This window comes from Zophobas morio, unplaced genomic scaffold (genome assembly GCF_036711695.1).
Source record: "Zophobas morio isolate AGI-343-1 ecotype UQ-CSIRO unplaced genomic scaffold, CSIRO_AGI_Zmor_V1 ptg000155l, whole genome shotgun sequence".
Lineage (NCBI taxonomy): Eukaryota > Metazoa > Arthropoda > Insecta > Coleoptera > Tenebrionidae > Zophobas > Zophobas morio.
The window spans coordinates 303699-330313 of NW_026972259.1; the positions used below are offsets into that span (position 1 = coordinate 303699).

A 26615-nucleotide genomic window follows, 5' to 3' on the forward strand; every position below is an offset into this window, starting at 1 on the left:
GTTTAGCTTCACCTTCATAATATCGCAAAAGTGGTTCGCGTCTGCGTGTGTCCTTACACTTTTTATTACTATAAAAAAAAACTCTTGTAAAAAGAAATTAATGACCCTATGAATGAACACATATCACGAGAATTTAAGTTAGTAGTTGCTGAAGGTTTTACCTCGATCAAGCACAATCAAAGTGGCGAGTAAGTGTACTTTTTTCTCTCTGCCTTTATCAAATCAACTCATTACTATCATTTTACGAAAGAAGCATTTTTATAGGAGGTATTGGGGGAAGTTTAATAGAATTTAAAAACTATGACGACCAAGATCCTTTTATTTGGGAAGCCAGTGATGATGTGATTTGCCTAGCTTGCAAAGTATTTTTTTTATATACGCTTAATTTTTTTTTAAAAAAAAAAAGTTCTCTTCTTCTATTTATATACAACTCAATTTTTTTTTTCAATTTTAAACTTAGAATAAAAGGTTGGTCGTAGGGACTGAGGATCATAAAGTTATTTTATTCGATCTTAACACTGTTCAAGAAGATCGGTATTAGTTTAACCGATATATAAATGGTACTATTATTTGTTAGAATACCATTAAAGTGAAAACTCGGCCAAGTTGTTAACTAAATTTGAATGTCCTGTACGCTGTTTATCACTTGATGCTTCTGGCACCTATGTCGCTGCAGGCTCTGAGTATGCTTCGGTTTATTAATTTATGTCATTATAATTTTTTCTATATGATAAAAAATTAACTTTTTAAAAAGTGACTCCACTATTAAAATTCTGGATTTAAATAACAAAGAAAACATTACTGAACTCAGCGGTCATCAAAACTCTATACGCTCTCTGGCTTATGATCCTTTAGGAGAATTTTTAGTTAGTTTTAAAAAAGGCATCGATCTTTTAAATTTTGAAAATAATTACGTAATAGCTGAGTAGCAGTTGTGATGGAACGCTTCGAGTATGGAATTTGCGTAAGAGCGGCTGCCTTGTTGTTAGCTTGGATATACTAGAAAAAATTTCTGATCCAGAGTAATACTAAGATTATCTTAATGAAAAATTATTTTTCAATTGATGATTCTCAAGACTTGCTATTGATGTTGGTACAGTGGAATGGCATCCAGAAGGTGGCAAATTTGCAGTACCATCCAAAAATGAAGTACTTACATGTGTTTAAAGAAATTCAAGCTAATATATTAGTGAATGCTAATAATTAGATTCACGTTTATCAAAGGGACGCGTGGAAGCTTCTTTATAAACTACATTCCACTGCCGGTCACTCCAAAGTAATAAAATGAGTAGTCGAGTCCATTATTTATACAATTTAAAAGTGTATTTTCACGCATTTTAAGGCAGTTTCTGTTATCAAGTGGAGTTTTGATGGGGCGTATCTCGCCAGTGCGAGGTTTTTATTATGAACTTTATAGAAAAAAAACCCACGAATGGCGGGGCTCAGCGTGGATGGCCACATTCTCATATGGGATCAGAAGACCTGCGAGCCTATCTGCAGTTGCAACCGCTCCGTCAACTACCGCGTGACCGATTTTGATTGGCATCCATCTGGCCGCAGCATTGCTATTGCTAGCTATAAGGGTCTTTCATTCTGTGCTTGATGGCCACTAGAAGAACGCTTATTCTCTGTTTTCCGGTAGGCGGGTGGTCTGTATGGGAAGGCGTTGTTCCTGCCAAGTCATTATTGTTAAGCTCCCACCACAGCAAAGAGGATCTTAAAAAGAGGCCCTCCCCTTTTAGGTAGTTCTTTTCGATGTTCTATATATATTTTTATGTTCAGTATAATCCTTGCAGCGTGCCCAACGGACTGCCTCCCACCACCTCTCGCCGGTACTCACCCGACCTTGGATCCATTACTGGTTCTAGCGGTGTCATTGAGGAAGAAGCTTTGGGTCCGTTGTCTCTAAGTAATATTTCTTTGTTACACTGTTATGCCTACTTCGCTTCAGAGCACGTGAGCGAAGCAGACGACATGAGTGACTTTATAGTGGACGACTTAACCGAAGAGCCGGAAACATTCGCCCAACGACCTCGTGCTCTCGTAGCTGTGAAAGGCATTATTATGATTATTATTATTTCTATCGTTATTACTTGCCACTTTTTTTTATAGAGCAAAGCGTTTTTCAGCCTAGCAGTAGCCCCATGCAGAACCATCGCCGTTACATGGCGTGGAACATGATTGGCGTAGTCGTCCAGAGGGAGGTAGACGGGCGCTCATTGATCGATATTGTGCGTATGGCACTCAAAAATACATCGATTGGTTTATACTCATTAACTTTCCACGCCGGTATATGTTCAGGAATTTCATGACGTGACTTCCAAGAGAAACATTCACTTTACTGATCACTACGGATTTACCATGGCAGCGTTGGGGGAAAATGGCGCCGTTTTCGCTTGTCCAGGTGAAACTAATCGCCATCAAAAACCTCGTACAGCCCACGTGCTAAACAGAATATATTTTTGCAGGCGACTTGGACTCCAGCAGCTGTCTTTATTATAAGCAGTTTGATTCCTGGGAGCTGAACGAATGGACAAATAAAATCAGCGCTTCGGATAATATCATCAACGTGGCCGTCGGAAGCGAGTTTTGCGCGGCTGCCACTCAGAAGGCAAAGCCCTTATTTTGTATTAAAATAGGAATTCGCTGTAATATATAACGCACAGAGATTCGTGCATATCTTTTCGCTTTCAGGCCTTCTCGTTCAGACGCTTTGCATGCCTGAAGATATAATTTGCACAAGCGGTAACTTTTCATACTTTTTGGTAGGCTATAAGCGGAGCAAATGGGTATTGGTGGGAGTAAAACACTAATTTTCTGCCTTCCATAAAGGCATTGTGTTTTACATTACAACCACTAACTTTTTTACAAAAAGGTTATAATAATAAACTGTGCGTCGTGTACCGCGCTGCTTCCGGCGCCCCCTTGAAATTTTTGCTCTACCGGTTTTCTGCTAAACTGGCCTGCGAGATTCTTTCCAGGTGACTGTTCTTTAACCTGTAAGAAGCAGTGAATTTGTTTTACACAACCTTTTATTGAACATAAGAGATGAAATAGCGCTCTCGACCAATAGCACGCTTCATTGGCTGGGCTTTTCGCAAATCGGGCTTATCGCCACCTGTGATTCGCAGTTCATTGTGAGAGTTTACAATTGTAAGAGTGGCTGGGTGCCGGTAGTCGACTGCAAAGAAACCACTGGTCTCTACTCTAGAACTTGTAAGCACAGTTCGCATAGAAGTAACTGCCTTATAAGCAGAGCACTCCGAAACCAATGGCTATTGGTTGGTGGGTCTCACCGACAGCTACTGTATGACTGTAGTTCTTCTTGGCGGTAACACTATTCCCCCACAAACACTAAGCACCGTACATAATGATCTCGCAGGAAGAGCTCATCCGCCAGTGACTCCGCGCCCTGTAATAACACCAGTTGCCTTGCTGCCTACTGGAATACAAGTCCTTAAATAAATAAATATACAAGCTTGTTATAATTGCCCAGTAACTATGAAGGATATGGAATCCCTGGAGGCCCAATACTTCAAAACTAGATTTGTGAATGGCGCTTTTGCAAACTCGGATGGCAAGTATACCAAGATTACGCAAGGTGATTGTACCTTTACCTAATCGTAAAGTAATCTTTTATTAACGGAGGCGCTAGAACGAATTCAGCAAATGCAGACTCAAGAGGACACGTGCCTTCTAAAGTTAATTCAGGTTGGCTAATTGGACGAACTGACTTTTTTCCCAACTGTTCACTATTATTACTGATGGTACAGTTGGCGTGTAAGCAAGACAAACTCATGCGCGTGCTGGATCTGGCTTCCTTGTTGAATCTTCCAAAAGGTCATATCACGTGGCTGATACTACACTTTACTTCGCACTCATTATTTTTTTATGCTTTGTAGCTGTAAGCATTGCCATCCAGATCGCCCAGCATGACAAGCAGCAATCTTTGGCTCAAAAACTTGGTGAACTTCAGGAGAAAAATCGAGAGAAATTGGGTAATCCTCTTTATATATATAATATATTATATTCAAACACCGTTGAAGACGATTCTGCTGTCGAACGCGATATGCAAAGCGTTTACAGTACGTTGCAGAAGAGCATGGACGAGCAGTATAACCATCTGCGCGCAGAGCAGCAAGCACAAAGGCAGTCAATCGAGGACACGAGGCACTTCATACGCTTCGCCTCCTTTCGTAGTCAAAATTATAAAAAAATATAGAGTTTTACTTTCCGAGCAGCGAAGCCGATTGGATACTTTTATAGAATCAGCTTTAAACACACCAATAGTGAGTTGTTTTAAGTTTTTTAGGGTCTTCTAGTTGGTAAGTTTGCTTATTATTACTCCGCCAGATTTCCTCCTACGACACAAGCAATTTTTCCGAGCCAGTAAGAAAAGAGATACCAATGAAGGCCAATCCCTTTAAAGAAGTACTCTTTGCAACGTTCCAACAGTTCGGCTGTATCAGCAAAGGCGTTCTTTTTTACAATTGCAGAGTTGGTCGTCGCACGTTGAAGACGCGCTGCCGGGCGAGAATATTTTTGATAAAATTCATTCGGCAACCTCTGGTTTTACGATGCTGTTTTTTTTTCCCTCTCCATCATTAAAAGTTGTTCTCTTAAGCAAATGCCAATAAACGCTCCCATACGCATAAGCCCCTCCAGAAAGGCGGCTGCGGCAAGCTGCGCAATAGCAGCCTTAGCCACTTTCTTAAGGTTCTTCCTTAATAGCCGGTCGTCGTTGCTGGTAGTATACGGCAATTTCTGCACAGCCGGAAAGTCTCACCTCGTCTGTAGACTCTTCTTTAACAGAGGTTAGCTTTTGTATAACATAAATTTCACTTATGGTCACGGGATATATCCCACTTTGGCTAATCTTCGAGGCAAAGGGTTTATTGGTTGTCAATTTAAAGTCTAATTTTGCTGAAATCGCTTTGAAGCATATACATCTAATTTAGTTTTATTAAAGATATTACAAGAAAATCTTTTTGACTGTAGCTAATTACTTGAATTAATATATAATATAGCCTTTTCTCAAGAGCACCGATTCTGAAGCGGATGATCTTTTCTTGTCTCAGCGTAAAAAAAGGGGCAAAGGAAGAACGTTTATTGATTTTGATGGGAGCGGAGATGAAAGCTGTAAGAGAATTTATCAAGAAGTAGAGCTAAATGGAACTGATCAGGAGCTTTAGTTTTTTGAAGTAAAGTCAACTTGGAAGACTTTCCTAAACTAGATTCGATGCCGCTGAAAAAGACTTTTTCTTTGTGAAGATAATAATTGTGCTTTTTTGCTTTTTTTTAATTTAGTCAATGTTTAATCTATTGTTCTTCATAAATCTACATTTTTAAATGCTTATATGTTTTACTCGGCTTTAATTTATAAAACTAAGTGCAATATTTATAGTAATATAATACTAAAAAGCATTGATTTTTTTATTGAAAAGTGAAAGTATAGTTACAAATTCTACGCATTGAAATAAGTTTACACAAGCAATAAAAGTAATTTATTTTTCTCCTTGAAATTCTCTATAAACCCTGCTGAAGCGACTTAACCTCAAATTTCACTTCAGCTTTCGGTTCATCCTTCGAAATGCCATTCTCTGGATGGTCTAAATCTAAACCGATATCTTCTTGATCTACGGAATCTCCGCCCTCCAATTGGGACACCATCACTGCTATAAAACCGTTGCAGGTAACATTCACCACGGTACTCGATCTGTCCAAAAGCCAGTCAATAGCTAGCAGCAAGGCATGATTTGTGGGCTTTACACCGTTAAAGATGGTGGTGAAAAAGGTGAGTATAAGCACAACGCCAGCGTTGGGTATAGGCGCTGCACCGGCTGATGCAAAGCTTGAAAGAAGCACAATTAACGCGTAGTGAACAGCCTTAATTTCAAGACCTTCACTGGTGGCTAAAAAGATTAAAGCAGCTGGGAAATAGATGGCGACGCCGTCCATGTTAATCGTGGCTCCGAAAGAAAGTACAAAGTTTGCTATATTTTTAGGGACAAGGCCACTTTGCATTACACAATCGATAGTGACTGGTAATGCAGCCGCCGAAGATGAGCTCGCAAAGGCGAGAAGTTGTGAGGGGAGTAATTGTTTCATAAAACTAAAAGGATTTTTATGGACTATGAGAAAGTAGAGAGTCGGTAAGACTATAAGAAAATGGAGCAAATGACCCGATAAAACGGTGGCGATAAGCAATCCAATACTTTTAAAAGTATTGGTTAAATCAGTCCGCTCGCCAAGTGCACCGGCAATTAAGGACACTATGGGGAGATGAGAATAGTGCACAAGAATTTGAACCATCTTCACTAAAGCCTCATTTATACAAGCTATTATACCTACTACATATTTATACCCTTCATTGTTATTGTCTATCCTCGAAATTTTTTTTAAAGCTACACCGAAAAACACGGCGAAAGTTATAATACCCAAAAAATTAGCTTCTTGAAAAGTTGTAATTAAATTAGAGGGGACCAGCTGTAAAAAGATACCATTTTGCAACGCGGAGTGGACACTCTCCACAGGTTTAGAAGGAAAAGCTTCATCCCCAAGAGCAAATTTAAAAGTCGAATTTAACAAAGTCTGAGCATTTTTTGCACATATAATCCTGTTATTACCGTCCACTTGTAAAAGATTATTTTTATGGGGACCACAATAGATTTTAAAAAAATCGGGTCTAGTTTTAACTGAGCGTTTGTGAAAAAATTTTTTGAAACAGAAGATCGTTACTAAGCCCTCTATACAAGCAAGGATAGTGGTAAAAAAGAATAAGCTAATAGTTTTCCATGCAATCGAAAATGCTTTTCCAGCTTTTAGCATATCAACGATAGATAGTATCATGCTGCAGAACACCATAAGCATAACAATACACTCAAGAGAACGCAGAAACAAAGTTCCAAGCAACTTTACCCAGGAAGCAGCTTCAGGGCCAATATTTGCAATAGATAATCCACACCCGAGGCTTAAACCGAGTATGGCTGATAAAACAATCTGTAATGTTCCATCCTTAAAAAATTTTTTAACAATAACCTGTTTTTTCATTGTTCTATTAATATAAATAAAATATTATAGTTAAAACACTAAAGGGTCAGGCAAATCAGTAAATTAATTGGCTGTTATTAATATAGTTAACATGGCTCTCTTATCATTAAAAACTAACAAATATCGGAAACCCAAAAGACGGAAAAGAGGGAAACACGGTTCTAGTGAGAACTCAAGAACGTTTTCGCGTTTAAAAATATACTATGAACTTCTAACCTACTGCCTAAACTAGAATCTTTAACTTCTTTAGAAACATAAAATTATTTTTAACCCTAATTAAGAAGATTAGCGTTTCAAAAGGCGCACATTTCTTTAATTAGGTTTGAACTTCTCTGATATCTCTCAACAAAGATGAACTTATGGCACTATTATATTCATTTTTAAGAGCATCAGGCAATAGAAAATATTTAAAAAACCAAATTTTTTTTTGAAATTTTTTTTGCTTTCAATAAAATTAGCATCGCTCCGAAACCCTTAATTTTTAAACAGTTTCAGTCCGGACTAGCATTTTTTTAAAAAAAAAATTAACTAGTTTTAAATACAAAAACGAATTAAGAATTTTGCGATGAAAAGTATGTTATGATTTAATTTTAGCAAGAGTTATGTGATAAGAGTTTCGTGTGGTACTTTGCTTCTACTCGACGTTAAACAATAACTAGATAACAAAATTAAGATAGTAAAAACGATTCAGTTTGGTCTTTATAGCAAAAGCAATATATACATATTTGTACAAGCTGTTCTAAGCTTATAAAAATTTGATTACAAAGTCAAGGTTTTATTTTATAAATTATGTTATTAATACCAAATTTTTATAAAAAAAAGTTTAGTTAAATTTTAGTACCATTCCTTGGAATTTTATACACTTATTTTTAGATAAACTCGCTTCTGTGTAATTGGTTGTTGCGAACAAACTAAGACACATTCATTAACATTTCTAGACTTTATTTTGGAGTACTTTAAGTTTTATGTTGTAAAAGCTTGTTAGAGGATTTGGCCAAAGGAATAACTGCATAGGTCATTGGAAAAAGTTGAAGCAATTTATATAATAAAAGCTTGTTTTTTTAAATAATTTACTTTTTCTGCACATTACAAATAGTATAAAACGCAATATGGTTTGTCTGTTTTTTATGACAGCGTAAGAACGAGATGTAGAGCCGTCGGTATCATTAAGGGCGTTTAACCTCTTTACTGCGATGAATGACAGTTTAAATGAGTGAGATATTTGGTATTTGAAAAGACCCTTCGGTGTTAGATTATGGAAGCTACTTATTGAGCAACTATGTAGTTTTTATCTATAGTAATTAAAAAAAAATAAAGGATTGGAAAAAATCACGGTTGTCAGTCGAGCGGTACTTTAGATTATCTTGTCGTCCAAAATGATTATCACCTGTAGTTAGCGTTATATAAACAAGCTATGACTTCTGTATGATTTAGAATTGTCTATCCCCGCATGTTGAGGAAGCATCATTCCGACTTGCTGAGCGCAAAAATTTTTCACACGGCTTCATTTATGTAGGCAATCCTAGAGTGAGCAAGGCGCATTGAGCTTCTGATTTTAAACAACTTAAAGTTAAGAACGGAAGATATAGGGAGCATGGTCTTTCTTAAAAAAGTATATAATCGCTTCTAGAAAGCTCATGACGCAGATTCTACTAAAAACTATAACATGCGGACTAGCAAGTGTGTTTTCCAAGTTCGTAAGAAAACACTCCTAAGGTAGATAGTATGCTTAAACAGAAGAGTAAAAAAAAAAAAATTTATTGTTCTCTTTTAACATACGCATGCTGAAAACCTATGCAACCTAACTGAGATAAAGCGGAATTTTGTTATTGCAACTCTACAGAAGTTACTTAGTTTTGGACAAAGAACGTCCACGTTCGCTGTTAGATTCAATTTTGCGTTAGCATTAAATTCGTTATGTTTTTTAGCCAACTTCAAAGGATTAGGGTAAAAAATATCGACAGATTCGTATCTACTACTATATATAACTTAAGTGGAAACCTCTTTTTATTGTATAATCACTGTTAAACCAATCTTTATTATAACCAAAAAAAATATATGTTAGATATGGTTCACACTATCGAGACAAAGAGAAGGTAAATGCAAGTAAACATTTAGACGAAGAACTTATAAAACCACAATATGCAAAACAGTCTTTTTTGGTTGGGAGACACGTATCAGTGGTTACTATAGAGTCAGGGCATAACACATTTGTTTACATAGATCTATACCAACTTGGTTATAAGCCATTCATGAAGTGATAGCTTATAAATGCGTTTCTTGTGGAGTTAAAAAACCTTGAACACTTGAGCTCTCAGAGAGTTTAGTTGTTGGCAAGTACAATCTAATTTTAAAGCGTTTTGTTCGAAGTTATGGCTTTGCAACCAAACACTTTAGCTCATTTTTTTGTCACTCTGACTCAGATATGGAGTACCACTTAAGGTACACGAGTTCTCCTATTATAAGTCGATTAGTGCGCCAGCCTTATAAAAACTCTGAAAAGCACCTCTAGCTGTAGTTCGCGGTGCAATGCCTCATTGTGCAGTAAGCACAACGCGTTTGTCAGAAGGCAGCATTTCTCGTTTAAAGCGAGAACTTAATTCTCAAAGATGAACGTCAAGATCAAAAAAAGGGAGGGGTTTGCTGGGGGCCTCATAAGTTGCAATCGCAGTTATGGTCTCTGGAGGGTGATAAGTAGAGTATTTTTAACGCCTTAATACTAAGCTAGCAGTTAATTAATAGCATTAAATCCTTCTTTAAAACTCATTATTTAACGCGTTTGTATATTTGTAAGCATTGCATACGAAATTTAAGTTCTTCACGGCCTTGAGCAAGCTTGAAAGATGTCAGAACCACTAACAGCTATCATAAGGCTAGTTTTGGTCTTTGCTTTTGCTTTTTCCTTTGCTATTCCCAAACGTTTATCTTGGCATGATAAGGATTATAAATGCAAAAAAAAATAATGCGATAAATGAAATTTTATTTTTACGAGAAAAAACTTAAGAAACAATCGAATGACAAAATAAGGTCCGACGCGAACACTTTGTTATGAGCTACATGGATCGCCAAAGGCCTACACGGCACTTGCTGAATTTGTTATTTTTTGAGTGGCACTACTATCTGTACAACTTGCAAAAAGCGTATATATATATATATTATATACAGGAGGTAGGAAAGAATGCGTAAATATTTATCAGACAATATATGTAATACAGTAATTAGGCTGCCTCCCTATTGTCTACTTACATTGACTGACAAGCTAATAAACGGATAAAATGCTCATAGCTATCATATCTCGTCACATTTTTAACTGGTCAAAACGTAAGATACGAATTCATAACGGTAATCTTGGACGGACTTTTTAAAAAGAAATTTTTATATGATCCGAATTCTTTATTTTAAAATAAATCTTATAAGAAAATCTGTATTAAAATCTACTTCACAGTCAATAAAATTCTAGTACGTTCACACCTACTCAAGCCCCCAATTTGCAAAACGAATTATCACGTTTAGAGCAGTTTAAAGGTAACGCAGGCTTCTCTGGTGCACTTGTGACTGCCAGCGAGTCGACATTATCGACACCAGGCAATGAGAATAATGTAAAGGTCGAAAGAAGATGCAGACTTTCTTTTCCATTTTCTCTTTAAAAATCGTTAAGTTTGTTAAAATTTATTATATTTTAAGGTCGGCTGTCTGCTGGTGTTTACACTAAGTTTTCGCCAAGTTGATGCATTGTGGATATGCAGCGCAGGTTTGTACTAAGCCCAAAAATATAGAAACAATAGCGATGACCAGTGCAACTCTTCTTTTTATTTTAATTTTAAAAACTTAAGCTTTTAACTGTTCGCATTTATGTCTTTAAAAGAGACCCTCTTTGTGCCATTTTACAACGAAACAGTTTTCCCACTTAGTTTTATAGCGCAACTATGAGAGTTCAAGACTCGATTTCCTTAAAAGTGTACCAGGTTAACATAATAAATGAAATTAATAGGAAGTCGTCGAATTCACAAAAACGTAATTAAAAAGCACAAGATAAATTTAAAGTAAAATAAGGTCTCTCTTTACGCCTATGCGCCTTGATAGAGCGGAATTTATCTTTCGTAGACTAAAAGCAAGTAAATTTCCTAAAGGACCTCGAAGTAACGCACCATCAAATAGTAAACCTACATGAAATAAACTAATAAGCAAAGACTAATGATTATTTATAATCAAGTAATTTAGCAGTCCAATACGAAAGCACACCACAACTGAAAGAACAAAAATAAATTTATGTAGGTTAAAAAAAAATCTTAGAAATCTGAAGCAGCCGCCCTTACAAAGAGAGATTTAATAAGTAATGAAATATACTCGATTTCTAGATTGTTATACGTTGCTTATACAGCTCATTAAAGCACAATAATGTTCATAGTAAGAAAATTATAAAAATAGTTTTTCTACTTAAACAGTTTTTATATGAAAATTGCCGAAGTTTACAAAATTCCAATTACTACTGTCCTTATCAATATTTAAATTTTTAAAATTAAAGAACAAAACAAAAAAAAAAAATAAAAAAAATAAATTGAACAACCTCTCAGCAAACATGGTGACTACAAAAACAAATCTAAATCCTTACAATTAAAAGTTTCCAATTTTAATTATTATGATAACAGTATTTAAAAATATTCAAGCCCTATGATAAACACATATCATAAACTGTTATGCATAATCATATCGAGAGATCCCAAAATTTCAAACAGTTTCTTCTGAAATTCAATCTATAAGTGATAAATATAAATAAACGTTATTGGCTATACAAACTTTAAAGGTAACAGAGCGATACCTCCAATTTAATCTTCCGGTGAATTTTAAAAATGAGCTCATCAATCTCTAACGACTGGCCAATAACAGAACTATAAATGTCTACATAAAATTTTCTAAAACGTCATGTCGCAAACAACATTAAAACAAAACCTATTATTACTCCGCAAAGATTTAATAAAAGCGACGAGTATCTCGGATTATTTATATGTTTAGCTAGAAACATTAAAAATGGGATCAGCGACTTTTCATTCCTTCCGCTAAGTGCTATATGAATTCCTCTTCCAAAAAAATAAGATTCAAAAAAAAAAGAAAAAGAAAAAAAGTACCCGCGACGGACCAGTTCCTCTAGAACAGAGATGACCACCACAGGCTTGCTAGTCTATTAATAATTCTTATAATCAAAATTCATTCTCCATTAAAATAATTTTGTATGTAGAGGAAAAACCTCCAAAGCGGCATCCAAAGCTCTTCCGTATTGGAATTTCTTGAGAAAAGCGTCATACCGCTTTAAAATTTTCTTTTTTTCTCGCTCAATAAAAAGGTCGTCCTACGCAAAATGCACTTCGCGCATAACAACAACAACAACGAAGCAAGCCAAGTGAAGCACAGAGCACCTCCTTCGGCTTCGCTAACGGTCCACGCACAATATACTTGTGCGTTCCGCCACGTGGAGGGGCCTGAGGCGCCGGAGGCGGCTTTATTTCCGGACGGTAGCGGATGGACACGCAGCCATCGCTCATGCCCACCACGAGGTGGCGACCGGTTGGCTGTTGCGCGCGATTAGTAACGGATGCAGAAAAAAAAATTTCCTGACCGAAGATGCTAAACACAAGACGGGGGCAGTGTACTTGATGCCGTGCAAAACTTTATAAGTGCTCGCATCGTATATTTTTACGTGGTGGTCCAACGATCCCGAAAGAATGCGACGATGGAAGCTGGTTCAAACGTTAAAATATTATAATAAATTTTTTTTATAAACAACACAATCCAACAAACCTATCAAATGCAAGAGAAGTAATAGTCTTCTGGTGATTCGAAAAACTATAAAGTTCACGCCCCCCGCTTAGGAGATCCCAAACTTTAATTTTGTTTCCTCCTAATAAAAAAATATCAATTGAAAAAATCTAGTAATAAGAATAATAATAAAAAATCAATTACCAGCGGAAAGAGCCATAACGCCGCCAGGGAACAATAAAACGCTTTCTACTGGAGCGCCGTGGCACATGGTAAAAGTGCTTAACATTCAGGAAGAATTTAGAGTAAAGCGTGGTAAAGTATATATAAGTAAAAGCAAAAAACGTTTCTTTGCTTCTAAGATCCCAAAGTTTAACAGTGTGATCATAACTTCCCGTTAACCATAACTCAGGAGAACTGGAATGAACATCACCACTTCGAATATAGTCCTAAATTAATGCATTTGAAACTGATATAAATATATTAAGACTTTAATAAGCCGAGTTCTCAGCAGATATACTCATTCTGAAAATAAATACTTTATGACCCGATAATGAGATGAGTTCTTCGCCTGTAGGTAAATCCCAGCAGCGCACCGTGCAATCGTCGGAGGACGACATAACTTGAGAGTAAGAAGAAAATTTAGTGACGTGTACTGCTCTAAAAATGATAATTTTACAAATTAAAGTAAAAATCAGAAGTATTTTCTCACCTACTATGGCCAATAAAAGTTCTCATAACGGTACGACTGTTACTATCAAAAACTTGTATAAGTCCAGATCCATCGCCTGCGACTAGTAATTGGCCATCTTCCCGAAAGCAGCCCGAATAAGCAATCTTATTGTTAAGCGCTTCGAAGCAAAATAATAGTCAGGAGCTATAAATTAGTTACCTCCTTAAATCTCGAAATAGTTTTCTTCACTTTATTATTGTTAACACCGTATATTTGGATCTTTCGTATATAAAAAAGTTAATTTCAAAATGAAAACTTTGTAAGTAAGAGTACTCTTGCTGAACTAGATATGGCGTAATCATAAGGTAAAACGGGACAAAAATCAATTGAGGTAACTGCCGCATATTCCTTTACTGTAACTTGATGCTAAATTTAACAGCAAAAATGTATAATAATATTGCAGAGGAAGGAAAGATATAAATATATATAACCTTAAATTTTCTCCAATACCTAGCCTCCGGATTTATATTAGTTTGAAGTTTTGGGTAACGTTTAAATTTAATTCTCTGATACTCAGTCATAAGAACTTAAATTTGTATACAACCTGAAATAAAAGTTTAAAAACATAATATATTTATCTCTAATAACCATTATATAAATAGCATTATTTATTTCTCAGTAAAAATTTCACGCCTCTTCCACGTGCTCGGGGTTCGACCTGAAAGTCCACAAATAGTAATATTTATATGTAAAACGACTTCAATTAAAAGTTTAACTGTTACCTTTTCTCTAAGTTATATATAGGGAAATTTATTTTGTGCCACTGATGATATTAGTTAAGAGTAAAAACTTCTTTAAGGTTGGAGACCTATACTTTGAAATTATGAGAATAATCTCATAGACTTTCTTAACTTTAATAGTTAAAATTATCTGAAAAAGGATTATAAATATTTTTTTTGCCGTATAATAAGTTTTTCATAAACCATAAATCTAGCGCAATCTTTTTTTTAATTATTCAGACCCGGTTTAACTAAATTCAGTGCGTTCATGAAATTTATATTTAAAGGTCTAAAAATTGACAAGAGCTTACGGAACTTTATATTGTTAGGATTTAAGAATCTTCTACTGAGCAAAAGTAAAACCACTTTTTTTTAGGTCTCTAAACGTTATTTAAAGGGCCTGTAGGATAAAGAAAAGGAAATGGTGGTTTTGAGTCTTATACCTTTTGAAGTTTCTACCCTGCCTAATGGAAACTACTAAACAAAAGTACCTGTAAGATCAAACATTCTAGATATGGGATTTCGGTAACACCTCGAGTCCCACTGTCCCACTAGTGCTACTATCTAAGTTTTAAGGTCTCGATCTACTCTTAATCTCCGCTTTGGAATCCCTCATACTCATGGTTGCTGCTGAAGATTAATTCCTTTTGATGCTCCAGAACAGTGGATCGCACGTCATACTGTCAGCTCTGCAAAGCACCGCTAACAAAGATCGAAAGGACTTTAAAAACAATGACGTTATAGTAACAATTTTATACGAACATTTTATCCTTCATAGTATAGTTTGGTCTTCTCTGTAGCTACTCAAAGATTGGTTTATAGGCGCTAGGTAATCAGTAGCCTTTCGCATTACGTGAAGGACCTTTTTTTTTTATATTTTATCCTCCCAAGCCTCATTTTCAAAGTCCTTTTAAAAATAGTGCAAAGATATTACTTTTCTTTGAGTGCAATTGAGGTTAAATTCCTTATACCTAGAAAGTTTGGGAATTATTTTAATTGTTTTAGGACAGTATTATATATTATACTATTTGCCGCAGTATTTATAATTTAATCTATTTTTAATTAGTTTTTACTATGGTAAGCCACAACCCTTTACGCTAACTCTGACTTTTTTTAAAAGTTGGACCCTAATAAATACTTTTAGTAAATATCACTTAATATAATAGCGTTTGAGTTTAAAACATATACTACTATTAACAAATATTACTTAATGCAAAAACTTTGTTAACTATAATTTATAATATTTACAAATAACAGACTTCTTTAAATCGTGATAATATTCAATATCACAATGCTATTACCATCTGTTACTATTTTATTTTATCATTATGGGTATTGTTGTCCAAACAATAGCTATTATTATATATAATACCCGGCGTTTTTTAAAACTCTTATTTTACAGTTATTTTTAAATTTTTTCCGTGGTAAGCTAAGCTTAAGTTTATAACTATTAAGAAAACTTCTCTCTTTTGAACGCTACACGAGTGTTTGAGTTCGTCTTCTACAGGTTTTTTAACACCTTAATTATTTAATAAAATGGTGCTGAATACAGTTAATAGGATTAATCTTATAATTGATTTATGCTTTCAGTAAAGACTTGGAAGTCGACTGTGGTGCTCTACGCCTTATTACCGATCTATTCTTGCCCCAAAGAAGGCTCGCCTAGCTTATAATAATTTATTTATTTATTGCATTAGTATGCTACAGTTCGTTATGAGTAAAACTTAAACTTCTCCATTCTCTATACCCCAAGTAAGAGGGTTCGAGAGTGCTCTTTTCCTGCAGAGATGCTGCCTTTAAAAGACGTCAATAAAAGTGAATCTGCCAAAAAAATTTTGAATTGTAGATCATGTAAGTATGCCTTCACCTAAAAAACTTTTTTGATAAAACTACGTCACTATTATTTTATAAAACTCCTTGGAAACGCCAGTGTTAAATAGTTTGAAATCCGATTGTTCTGTTCCTACGAACTATGAAGGATCTACTGCCGAGTTATTTGTAATTCGTAGCAAGTATGCAGTATTGCACATGTGATCATTTTACGTATGACCCTTATGCTTTGTTGAAAGCTTTCTGGAATGTATAAAAAAGCATAACAGTATAATAGTAGATTATTGATAATTAAGTGCAATAGTTGTGCTTTCCACCAACCTTAAGATTTGTTGAGTGGTAGAGTGACTTTTTCGGAAACCAAACTGATAAACTGATAAAAAGCTTAAAACATTAACAAATTTTTGCAACCTAATAAGAAGCACAGCCCCTGCGACTTTCTTAAGCAGAAAAGTAGGCTTTATTGGTCGATAAACAGCTACAGCTTGCTTCCTTCTTAATCAAGTTAATGAAATAAATGCAATTGTAGGAAGAATTTTAAGCATCCCATAAAATTTTAGCAAAACTCACACTCTCCCTAGTGTTAAGTTTGTCTATTAAGGATTGTATCTAATTTTTAGTAAAAGCGTCAAAGTAAGTAATGGGCTCCTACAGCGGTTAAAAAATGAAATTTGCTCTTATACGTGTGGTTCGTATTTGCTGTCCATCGATAAAGGTATCGTACATTGCCGGTACAAAACTTCAACTAAGAAGTTGGCTTTTTCGGAACTTGGGTAAGGGCCCTCCTCGTTTTTTATTGAAGGAGCCACAGACCCCATTTGTATTTTCCGCAAAGTTTATTGCTGAGAGATAAGGATTGCAGTTTATCTTTTCCATCTAATGTTTCGAAAAGCTCGCACTATCCGTTTAACATGCTTATTAATTTTTTTTAAGGCCGATTTATAAGGCCTGCCTTTCCGCGTATTGTACCTTTTAGAGGCATTTCTTAACAATAAGTTCATTGTAGTGACGAACCTAAAGCTTAAAGTTTTTATAAGATTTAAAGATGGTCACGTACTTTACAGATTAACAACGAAGTCCACAAAGACAGAAGTAGCCCTGTTAATACAGGTATTTCTCAGTTTTGGTCAAAAGTTAGTCTCAACTTCCAGCACGACTGGGCATTGGTCAGAAGAGGATTCGTAGAGGGTTTTGGTAGTACTATACCTAGTACACCCACCGAGTCTTGAGTTAGTAGGTGTCTAGTTACCAAAGGAGCTATTCATACCATACCCTTTTCCCACGGTTCTAGCTTTTACCGTTAAGATTATCGACCTGCTGTTCCATGGATGGTGTTTACAGTTTGTCTTCACAAACATAGATTAAATGGTCATCGTGAAACAACTTACCAAAATCTTTTACCTTCCAATTCTTATGCGGAGGATTATAAGTAGATAAGATGTTTATAGTCTGTAGCTCAAGATATTCCAATAAGGAGTCTTTTATGAACTTCTTAATAAGATTGGCTACGCCTCTCTCCCCATGTTGCAACGGTCTTTTCGATATGGATGAAATACTTATTACCACTTTTTAAAAGTGTTTCAGATATCAGTGCAAGATCAAATCCATTCTTTCAATTATTCCTTGTAGTCCTTGTTTTATGTCTCAAACCCCGTTAGCGTGCCAGAAATATATTTCAAAATGTTTTCCTTTTTTTTTCAATGTCTACTGTATATCTTTAAAAATAAGTCGCTACGATCTGGAGATTCAAGTGTTGAAAGACTGCCGTTAAAGAGTTAACAATCTGAGTTATAATAATCTCATCCAAGTTAGTGGAAATTCCTTGGGTTTTGTCTGCAGTCGCCTGAGCGAAAGTTTTGCTTGGTGTAACTATATAAAAGTGACCAACCGGCATTCAGAAATAGGGTTTTTAAGAGGTGCGTATTTAGGGTAATAAAGGGAAATTCGATAACTAGCAGGGTGTTCATATGTTGGTTTCTCGTCCTTTTTTTTTTTGGTTAGGTTTTGTAATCATGATTTTCTCCGCATTTAACGATTGGTACCGGAAATTACAGAATTTTTCAGTGTGATTATATATCTGGCAGTGAAAACATTATTCAAAACTGCCACTTTTTTATAGGTTCAACGGAGAAGGATATAACCCAATACCTCTAACAGCTACAATAGTACTTTCACTTTTGAGTACTTTATTTAAACCTAAGGGTGGCGGAGTTTCTATCTTGATTATGTTTCGGCATTTATAACCTCATTAGGGTGAAAACCTGGTTTTCCAGTTCTTCGTTAATATCTTTTACTTCTATTTCCTTAAAGACACTTTAAAAGACAACCTTAAGCTCTTTCTCTAATAGAAACCGATATGTATAATGTTCAACCAACTTTGAATCCTACACTACAGTTAACATTACCATTATTAGTAATATTACTAGTTTCAGTATTATTTTTTAAATCAATGTTAACAAGTTATCATCGTTATTAAGATTATTTCGAGTGTTCTTATTACTACTATAATTCTCAACCTTATAGCATTAACTATTACAATTATTTCTATTACCATTAATAAATAAATACTATTAAACTAGAGGGAACAACTCTCATTCCACTGTCCTCCAACGTGTCTTCTTTTAAAAGTCCATCCTTGTCTAAAATTTAATCGAGGAATAACGATTAGCGTTGGTACGCCCAAAGTAGTCTTTAGCTCTTGTGGTTATTTCCTCCTAAATATTTTTCAGGAATAAATTTTCTTTTTAGGTGATTTAATTCTGCTTTAAGTAAATTAACTCCTTTTTAGAGCGGCGTTTGCAACCAAACAACTAGAGATAAGTCCCGTCGTTCTGTATTAGCAAAATGCCCATGACGGCTTTATGAAATAAGATAGAGAATAAAGTAATTTTTGCTTGAAGATTTAAAAGAATTATATATATATATGAGCGTTAGGTAAGTAAATAAACAATCAGATAAATATTAAAAGTGATGTATGTATGAATAGTAATTGTGCAAGACAAGAGTAATAGGTGTAGCAAGTGCCTTGTAATCAAGCCACCAACCGTGTTAAGAGTATCTTCATAAGTATTCAGATGTAGAATAGTTAAGCTTGACCAATTTATATATAAAATGTTGACTTTTCTTACGGGTTAAAAGCATTCACGTCACGGTCAAAAAGGGTTTATACCATAGGAACACTGGGGCTTAGAGTTTGGGCTTACATTAACTTCAAGTATTCATATTGCCACTCCAGTTTTAAGTTAGTTAAGAAGCACCTGGAATCTATGCATATTTATCTAGAATCTCCCAAAGTGAAAGTGATCGAATTATTGAGGAAGACTTGGAATTAAAGCCCCATAACATCACGCAAGCCTACGTTAGGACCCTTATTTTGTGAGCCAAACTATGCTAAATATCATACGATCCCTATCGAGTATTCCTTACTCTATAAGCTTGGCTTATTTTAAACTGATAGGGAGTACTTATCTTCTCACACAGATTTAAAACTAATTTTTTTTTTCAATTATGTTATTAGCTTATTCCCTTTTGTTTTAAGCAATACCAGCAATTCCTTCTTCACTACTAGTCAAAGCAAGGCAACAACATTCACCACTAATTGCGTGTAATCATCCAGTAAATTGGGTCCTACTTTGATATTCCAGCATAAAGCAAGAAAGCAGATTATCGTAGTATAACTAACCTAAAATTATTAATACTCTTAACCATAAAACGACAATTACACTTACTAATACAACCCGAAATGACAGATTTTTTACGTCACAAGTTGCCCGATCCAACGTCCAAGTCGCTACATTCAACGTAAAATTAGCCAAAGATAACAGTATCACCGCATTGTGTTCCAAAAACTACCTTGTCATATATTTAGAATAGAGAAATGTAGAGAGAAACCAAGATCATATATGTATGTAAAAAGTAGAGGGACAAGGAGCGTTATGAATGGTGCTCAGTACAGAGCATAAATCACTAAACCTAGTAAATTATTGAAGACAGAGTAAACCATTACACAAGATCTATCTTAATTATCTTATTGTTACCTGCTTAACAAAGTTCAACCAACTTAAGGGTAACACAAAGCCCGTTACATAGCGTCAATACCTTTCACTTTTAGATTTGAACAAGTTACTTCGATTAAAAAAAAATATAACTTTCAATCACTTTTTATGTAGTTTTAAATCTTTGCTACCGTTATTAAAAATCCTTGATTCCATCCCTGCAAAGTTAACTTTTCTTCAATTCCGTACTATTTACCCAGTTTAATAAAAAAAGACTTTTTTTTTTAGCATTTTAAAGTAAAAGCGCTCTCGAATTATTATTTATGCAAGATTAAGTGTTTTTTAATAGAAGTCCGATTATTACCAGCTCACTGATTACTAAGTACAAAAGACTTCAATAAAGTGGATAGTTACCAATATTCACTTTAAAATGAAAAATTTTAGAGAGGTGAAATTAATGTTTACGGTTTTACAGTATATTAAGATAACTTGCTTTTCTAATATGTATAGTTACTAAAAAAATATTTGTCCTGAAAGACGTGAAACAGCAGTGGAATAACTTTTGTAAATATAAATTTACTTACAAGCAACTAATTTATAGGTGAAATATATAATTTCTATATAATTTTATTATAAACAAATATGTTAGGGATACAATTCAAAATGAGAAATAGAGAATTTTATAAAATTATAAGCAAATTATAGCGCTACTCCTCAGCGTCATAGTCATCTTCATCTTCCTGTTTCAATCTTGCACTGCTCAGCAAAACATTAGTGTCCTCCAAGCTCGAAGGATGTTCATTTAAATATTGATAGGCTTCGTTTTGGTAGCGATAACTTTTAGAAATTAACTATAAATAAATTAATTTGGTAAAATCGCTAAAATATGCCTGTCAGCAGCAAAAAGCTCTTGCTGTTTCCGGGCAAGTTCCTCTTGAGTCATTAAATGTTTGGGTTCTTTAGCTTTAGCTTTCCTCTATATAAAGTGCGAACAAAACATAAGCTAAGAAATAAAAAGGGAAATAAGAAAAAATTATAACAAGGAGCTAAATAAATTTCTTATACCAGATCTATAGTTTCCTGCTTATGTTTTAAAAAAACTTCCTCAACTGCTTGTACATATTCATTGAATCCCAAAGTCTGAAGTTATTAAAAAAAAATAGAAACCTGCAAGAGGAAACAAGTATTCATAAACTATTTTGGACCCTTTAAATAAAAATGGGAAAGACTTTACTTATAAACCTTTAAGGCTTTAAGGATGTGATCAGGGCATATAGTACGCTTATTTTCCTTAGTGCATAAATCGTTGGATTCAGAAGTAAGAAGATGAATAAATTCTGTAAGCAAAAGATAATACTTTTCAAAATAATAAATCATAAACATAATACCCGTGCAACAACTCACTATAAGCTCCTTAGCGTCATTGGCGCAACGAACGTCTTATAAACAGTAAATATAATTTTAAGTAAAATAATTTTTAAACATGACCAAGTTAAATTAAAATATTGTAGCCCACCAGAGGGAAGTAGATCTTTAATCAACTTAAAAACGGCTGTACGCGGCAGCAATAATTCATTTTCTTTTGACATTGCTTGTATATATTATGAAGTTACTAAGATACTTTCGATTTGACTACGCCAATGTATGGCCCCGAAAAAAGTTTACTAAGTTTATTATCATCGTTAATTGGAGTTGGTTTTAGCACGAAAAAGCCTTTATATACATAACAGCTTAGCACATCTTGAACTTTTTTGGTGCGCCTGTGCGATGCAAGTACCATATAAACCCCAAGCCAGAAACCCTTTATTGTAAAATATTAATTTTATATATTATATTTTATATTTACATAGCATTATATATTTTTGATATAGTAAATATTATGTTACGTTATAGAAAATTTTTTTTTTAAAAGAAATTTTTAATTTTTTGTTATAATAGTTTTATTTGCCAAGTCTTGACAAATTGTAATTCACCACGTTAGTTTTAAATTTTTTTTATTCATAATTCTTTATTTGTTTTATTAATTTTTTCTTTTACCTGCTAGTTGTAGCTAACGTGATCCAAGTCTAGTTCACATCCTCTAAAGTTTGTGTTTTAAAAATACTAAATAGCATTTTTATAAGTTTGGCTTACTAAAATTTACTTCTCGCCAAGAGTGCGTTAAATGCATGTGAGATTGATCCATGTAATAGATGATTTACTACACTAAGTTTTTCTGAGTACAACGGAACTGTTTAAAAACCTAGAGTAAAACAACTTAGTTAGGGTCTTCCAGACTAATAATTGATATAACTAACTTTAAATTAAACTCCCTCTAGATTAAACTATTACTTATAGGATAATAAAGGTCTTCTGGAAAGACAATTTTTAATAATAAAGTGCAAAACAATCGTTAAGTGACAAGACAGAGTAGAAAACAAATGGTTAAGCCGCATCCCTCTTCAAAAATTTAAAAATTTTACCAATGTACGTGTACGTTTTTTCAGTGAATCTTAGAATTTTGAAATGTTACGTAACATCTATATGACTTAGAGAGTATAAATAACTTTGCAAAGGTTGCGCAAGCAATTTTTAGAGGGCTTGTGTTTAAGCTAGCGGGTAGTTGAAGTTTGGTGGTTCTTGTGCTCTTCAATTTATATGTGTATAAAATGTTTAACGTTGCTGTAGTAATAGACTGTGTTGTTATTTTTCGCTACCTTTTAACTATACCACTGTTTTATAACTACGCGAGAAGTAAAAGATTTAGGCACTAAAATAATTTTCTAAAAATGTAAACAATTCTATTATCTAATTATAGCCGCCCTCGCATAGGCTAAAATTCGCTACCGCACTGTAAAAGTATTAGACTCTATAACCATAAACTTTTAATGCATCTCCTCCTAGAAATTATAGAGAATTCAAGTTAATAAATATATCTAAATTTATAATTAAAGAAGTACTAAAAAAAATTGTTCACTTCTGTATATCCAAAAGTTTTTAAAATTTACTTACAACTCAATGTTGTTTCTTAGTTTTTGTGTTATTAACCAGTATAATATATTTATATACCGCACAGATCCCCGAATAGTTTGAAATTAGCAAGTCCTGAAACAAATTATTTAGCTATTAAAAAGTTATGTTTACCTCAGAATTATGCGATTTTAGCGTTTACTATACGACTTAGACTAGAAATTGTTACTTTTATTAAAAAAATTTTTTTTTTATGAAACTATATTAATATTGTCCATTAATAAAATAATAATTTCTTAAACAAAGAGAAGTAAAATATTTTTGCTCTTAAATAAAATTTATTGCTACAAATTAACAATTTATTTTAACTACGTTAAAAAAAATTTGAATTTATTTGCGTTTAATAAACTAAACTTTAATATTATAGACATTAGTAGAGTTGCCTAAATATTACACACTTGAGCCCGTTTTAACATTTTTGGTTACCTCAGCGTTAGTTCTGATTGTCATCAAAACGATGTCTCAATTTTGTAATAGTAATGCTTTGATTAAATTTCTATTACCTTATAATAGTTTGCTTCATTGCCTTTTTAATCTATCTAAGTAACCAACTCGTATACTTTATATCTTTCTTGAGATATTGACTTGACTACTAACGACGTTAATAATAATGCTTCCTACAGCCGAAGCAGTAGTGGTAATTTTTTTGCTTTATTTCTTAAACTAACCTACATAACTTTCTCTACTAACTTTTGCTTATTTTATAAAGAAACGGAAAATGTATGGAAATACTGGAACAAAGCAAGTTCTTTGCTAACCAATTTCGTTAGCGACCATCAGAAAGAAGTGAACTCAGTTAAAAACACTTTAAAAAAGGGGTAGTATCATTATTTTTAGTGCAGTATATGTAAGCAAATAGTTAATTTTTTTTATTTAAATTTATTAGAAAAGAGCTCGGAGTCAATTTTTATGAGCAAGCGAAAGAGAGTTTGGATGCGCTCAAGGAGGCTGTTGAACCTTTTACAGAAGCTTTGTGTGTTTAGTAGTTTTTTTTTAATAAATATATTTTTTCTACATAAGTTTGTTACTTTTAAAAAAGTCATGATAATATTGCTTAAGTTTGTACAATTTCATACCCTATAATTATTTTTCGTTATATATATATATGTATATATTATATAAGTTTTTGGAGGTTATTTACCTTTTAGTATTTTTTAGAGAACACTTTTTGATAATTTGTTATAAATTTATGAATATTATTGCTAACATATGTGAACTTTACTCTACATTATACTTTAAAAGCTGTAACCATTTTTTTCTGCTAGTTTTAATCGCTCCAATTTAAAATTTTTATATTTATAATTTATTTCCGCGGCTACGTAGATTTAACGAACCAGAACTTGATTTTATAATTGCCAAAGCTGATGAAGTTGGAATTAAAGCTATTCAGAGTGCACTTTCGGTGGTTTTTCCAGCTTCCGACTGCTTTGTTTACGGTGTTATTTAATTATATAAAGCCAAAATGGCCTACTTTCATATAAAGATTTAATGTTATAATAATTATTGCCTTCAGAAAGTTGACCCTAAAATGTAAACTTTGCTTTCTTTTGATAAATTTACTAATTTAGTTTATAAAAATATTGTTCTAATTTTTAATTGTTTAACTTTAATTTTTTTATTTTGTAATTAGAAAAAAAAATTGATCAGCATGTTGCGCATCAACCCGTTGGTTTTACTGCAGCCCGTCAGAGCGTTTTTGAATGCACCAAAGCTGTTATAAATTCAAGTTAGATTTTTTTTAAAAAAAATAGAGTATAATGTGATTGCATTTAATAGAAGAAAATCTTAATAATCCTATACTAAGCATTCAGCCATTCTTAGTAGAGATTGAAGATGAATGGTGAGTTTTTATATTGAAATCTTTTTCTGTTTATAACAAAATTAAGGTTCCTTATGAACTGCGTTGCGTTACGAGATGTAACTTTAGAGATTCAATTATTGACCTACAGCCAAAGTAATTCACAGTTAACTTTTTTGTACTTTTTTAAATTATTATTATTACTGATATTTTGTTTAACAACTTTTTATTATTTTACTTGTTTTTAAATTATATAATTTGGAAAAAAAAATTTAAACACCATTAGCAATGCGTATTCCTACAAAATACGTTGAAGCTGCAAGAGAAGCAACTCCGGTTGGTTATCGTTTTGAAAGTTCAGGATTTATGGTTTGAATTTTTTTGGAGCTAATTTTTTTTATTGTGATCAACTCATGACTTCTGCGGGACTTATAGATTTCTGCGATTGATTATATGAAAGAAGATCTTTTTTTTAATTCTGAAGATTGGTATATTTATAAAACGGACAGGTTAGCACTTATAGAGAATTTTTATAGGTTATAATTTTTAAAAAATTAAATTTTTTTATATTTGTTTCAAATTTTACGATAGCACTCATGGGAAAATTTTATAAATTTTAAATTTATAAAAATTAAATTTTTTTTAAGATTTGCTTCAACTTTGAGGATTTTAGAATCGTGTGTAATAGCCGTTCTTGGAGAGTATGGTCATTATCTTATAGATGTTAAGCTGATTAATGATAATCTATTTATTTAATTTTGAAGCTATGGAGAGGAAGATTCGAAAAAATTTGGAAATTCCTACTAATAAATAATTTAAAAACTTTTTTTTTGTTATATTAATCTGTTTAAGAAATTTTAGGGCGATGGACAAAATCTTGTATTATTTACAAAAGGATCTTTACGTTCATAACAATTTTCATTGAAAATTTAAAAAAATATATATAATTATTTTTTTTACAAAATTTAATCGCTCGTTTTACTTTAGAAATAGAAATTACTTAAAAAAGGAAAATTTATTATTTAATTTTTAAATAATTCAGAATTTTGTTATCTGAGAAATTATAAAAAGTTTAGAAACTAAAATGGCAGGGCAAAAGTTTGGAATATTAATTTCGCAATCAATTGCTTTACATAACTTTAATAGACAATTAGGGGAATAATTTAATTTGAATTAAAAAAATTTAAAATTAGTTGTGTACTGAAATTCATCTAAAAACTTACACGATACCGCATTTTTTTGAAGTAGAATATTTTTTTTAAAAAAAGATCCAAAGGTTTCCTTTTTTTTAATTCTCAACAAAATCATTTATTAATTATTTATGAGTTTTTAGAAACTACCGTTTCGTAGTTGCATTATTTGTTATTGAAATTATTTTTTCAAAGTTTTATGCATTTAATTTCTTTTTAGTAATAACATTGAATATATTAAGTAAATTTCAAATATGATTTTCTTGTGAATATTTATTTTTTATTCAAGCATATTTAAGAGTTTTATATATTTTGATTTCATATAAGTAATAAAACTGAGGTTAAGTAAATTTATCTCTTCGTTTTCCTGTGAATTATTATTATTATTTTCATGCAGAATTCTTTTATTACTTCTTTAATAAAGAATTTAATTTTTTTAAAAGTTTTCTATAATTTAAATTTTTATCAATAATAAAATGGACTTTATAAATAAATTTATTTTTTATGATTTTCTTGTAATTTTTTATTTTTATTTTG

The 26615-nt window shown here is 33.1% G+C and overlaps 5 protein-coding genes across 9 annotated transcripts; 2 read left to right on the top strand and 3 right to left on the bottom strand.

Moving 5' to 3' along the window:
* The first annotated feature begins 55 nt into the window (after window positions 1-55).
* On the top strand, window positions 56-5278 carry LOC135145486 (WD repeat and HMG-box DNA-binding protein 1-like). Of its 5 annotated transcripts, XM_064077595.1 has the most exons (33): window positions 56-188; window positions 251-362; window positions 461-534; window positions 591-683; window positions 755-866; window positions 922-1022; window positions 1077-1149; window positions 1208-1276; window positions 1343-1395; window positions 1447-1583; window positions 1643-1742; window positions 1797-1894; window positions 1952-2056; window positions 2113-2231; window positions 2302-2404; window positions 2469-2611; window positions 2667-2745; window positions 2876-2981; window positions 3047-3198; window positions 3257-3331; window positions 3383-3453; window positions 3508-3601; window positions 3656-3711; window positions 3774-3840; window positions 3903-3998; window positions 4047-4170; window positions 4223-4289; window positions 4354-4431; window positions 4497-4569; window positions 4625-4716; window positions 4773-4814; window positions 5028-5139; window positions 5193-5270. In XM_064077595.1, the coding sequence occupies exons 1-33, from the start codon at window positions 109-111 to the stop codon at window positions 5198-5200; spliced, it is 2964 nt and encodes a 987-aa protein (XP_063933665.1). In that variant the 5' UTR covers window positions 56-108; the 3' UTR covers window positions 5201-5270. The 5 variants fall into 5 exon arrangements, with proteins under 5 accessions (XP_063933665.1, XP_063933663.1, XP_063933664.1 ...); XM_064077593.1 differs by having other exon boundaries at window positions 5028-5278; XM_064077594.1 differs by having other exon boundaries at window positions 254-362; window positions 5028-5278.
* Window positions 5279-5526: 248 nt separating this feature from the next.
* On the bottom strand, window positions 5527-6312 carry LOC135145475 (excitatory amino acid transporter 3-like). Its single transcript, XM_064077581.1, has one exon. The coding sequence runs from the start codon at window positions 6310-6312 to the stop codon at window positions 5527-5529; it is 786 nt and encodes a 261-aa protein (XP_063933651.1).
* Window positions 6313-11735: 5423 nt separating this feature from the next.
* Window positions 11736-14068, bottom strand: LOC135145508 (U3 small nucleolar RNA-associated protein 15 homolog). The gene is made up of 15 exons (XM_064077631.1): window positions 13969-14068; window positions 13811-13903; window positions 13697-13756; window positions 13517-13641; window positions 13344-13464; window positions 13150-13253; window positions 13009-13085; window positions 12847-12946; window positions 12665-12785; window positions 12465-12617; window positions 12296-12397; window positions 12177-12229; window positions 12001-12128; window positions 11870-11949; window positions 11736-11804 (listed from the first exon to the last, which is right to left on the bottom strand). Exons 1-15 carry the CDS (start codon window positions 14056-14058, stop codon window positions 11736-11738), a joined length of 1476 nt encoding a protein of 491 aa, XP_063933701.1. The 5' UTR covers window positions 14059-14068.
* Window positions 14069-20739: 6671 nt separating this feature from the next.
* On the bottom strand, window positions 20740-21782 carry LOC135145510 (uncharacterized). Its single transcript, XM_064077634.1, has 6 exons — window positions 21598-21782; window positions 21470-21520; window positions 21324-21418; window positions 21147-21221; window positions 20972-21057; window positions 20740-20918 (listed from the first exon to the last, which is right to left on the bottom strand). The coding sequence occupies exons 1-6, from the start codon at window positions 21668-21670 to the stop codon at window positions 20789-20791; spliced, it is 510 nt and encodes a 169-aa protein (XP_063933704.1). The 5' UTR covers window positions 21671-21782; the 3' UTR covers window positions 20740-20788.
* Window positions 21783-22545: 763 nt separating this feature from the next.
* Window positions 22546-25713, top strand: LOC135145476 (protein PRRC1-A-like). Its single transcript, XM_064077582.1, has 13 exons — window positions 22546-22553; window positions 23137-23193; window positions 23714-23727; window positions 23800-23908; window positions 23977-24063; window positions 24414-24526; window positions 24721-24816; window positions 24867-24930; window positions 24977-25044; window positions 25175-25257; window positions 25324-25397; window positions 25536-25594; window positions 25653-25713. The coding sequence occupies exons 1-13, from the start codon at window positions 22546-22548 to the stop codon at window positions 25700-25702; spliced, it is 882 nt and encodes a 293-aa protein (XP_063933652.1). The 3' UTR covers window positions 25703-25713.
* Window positions 25714-26615: the final 902 nt, after the last annotated feature.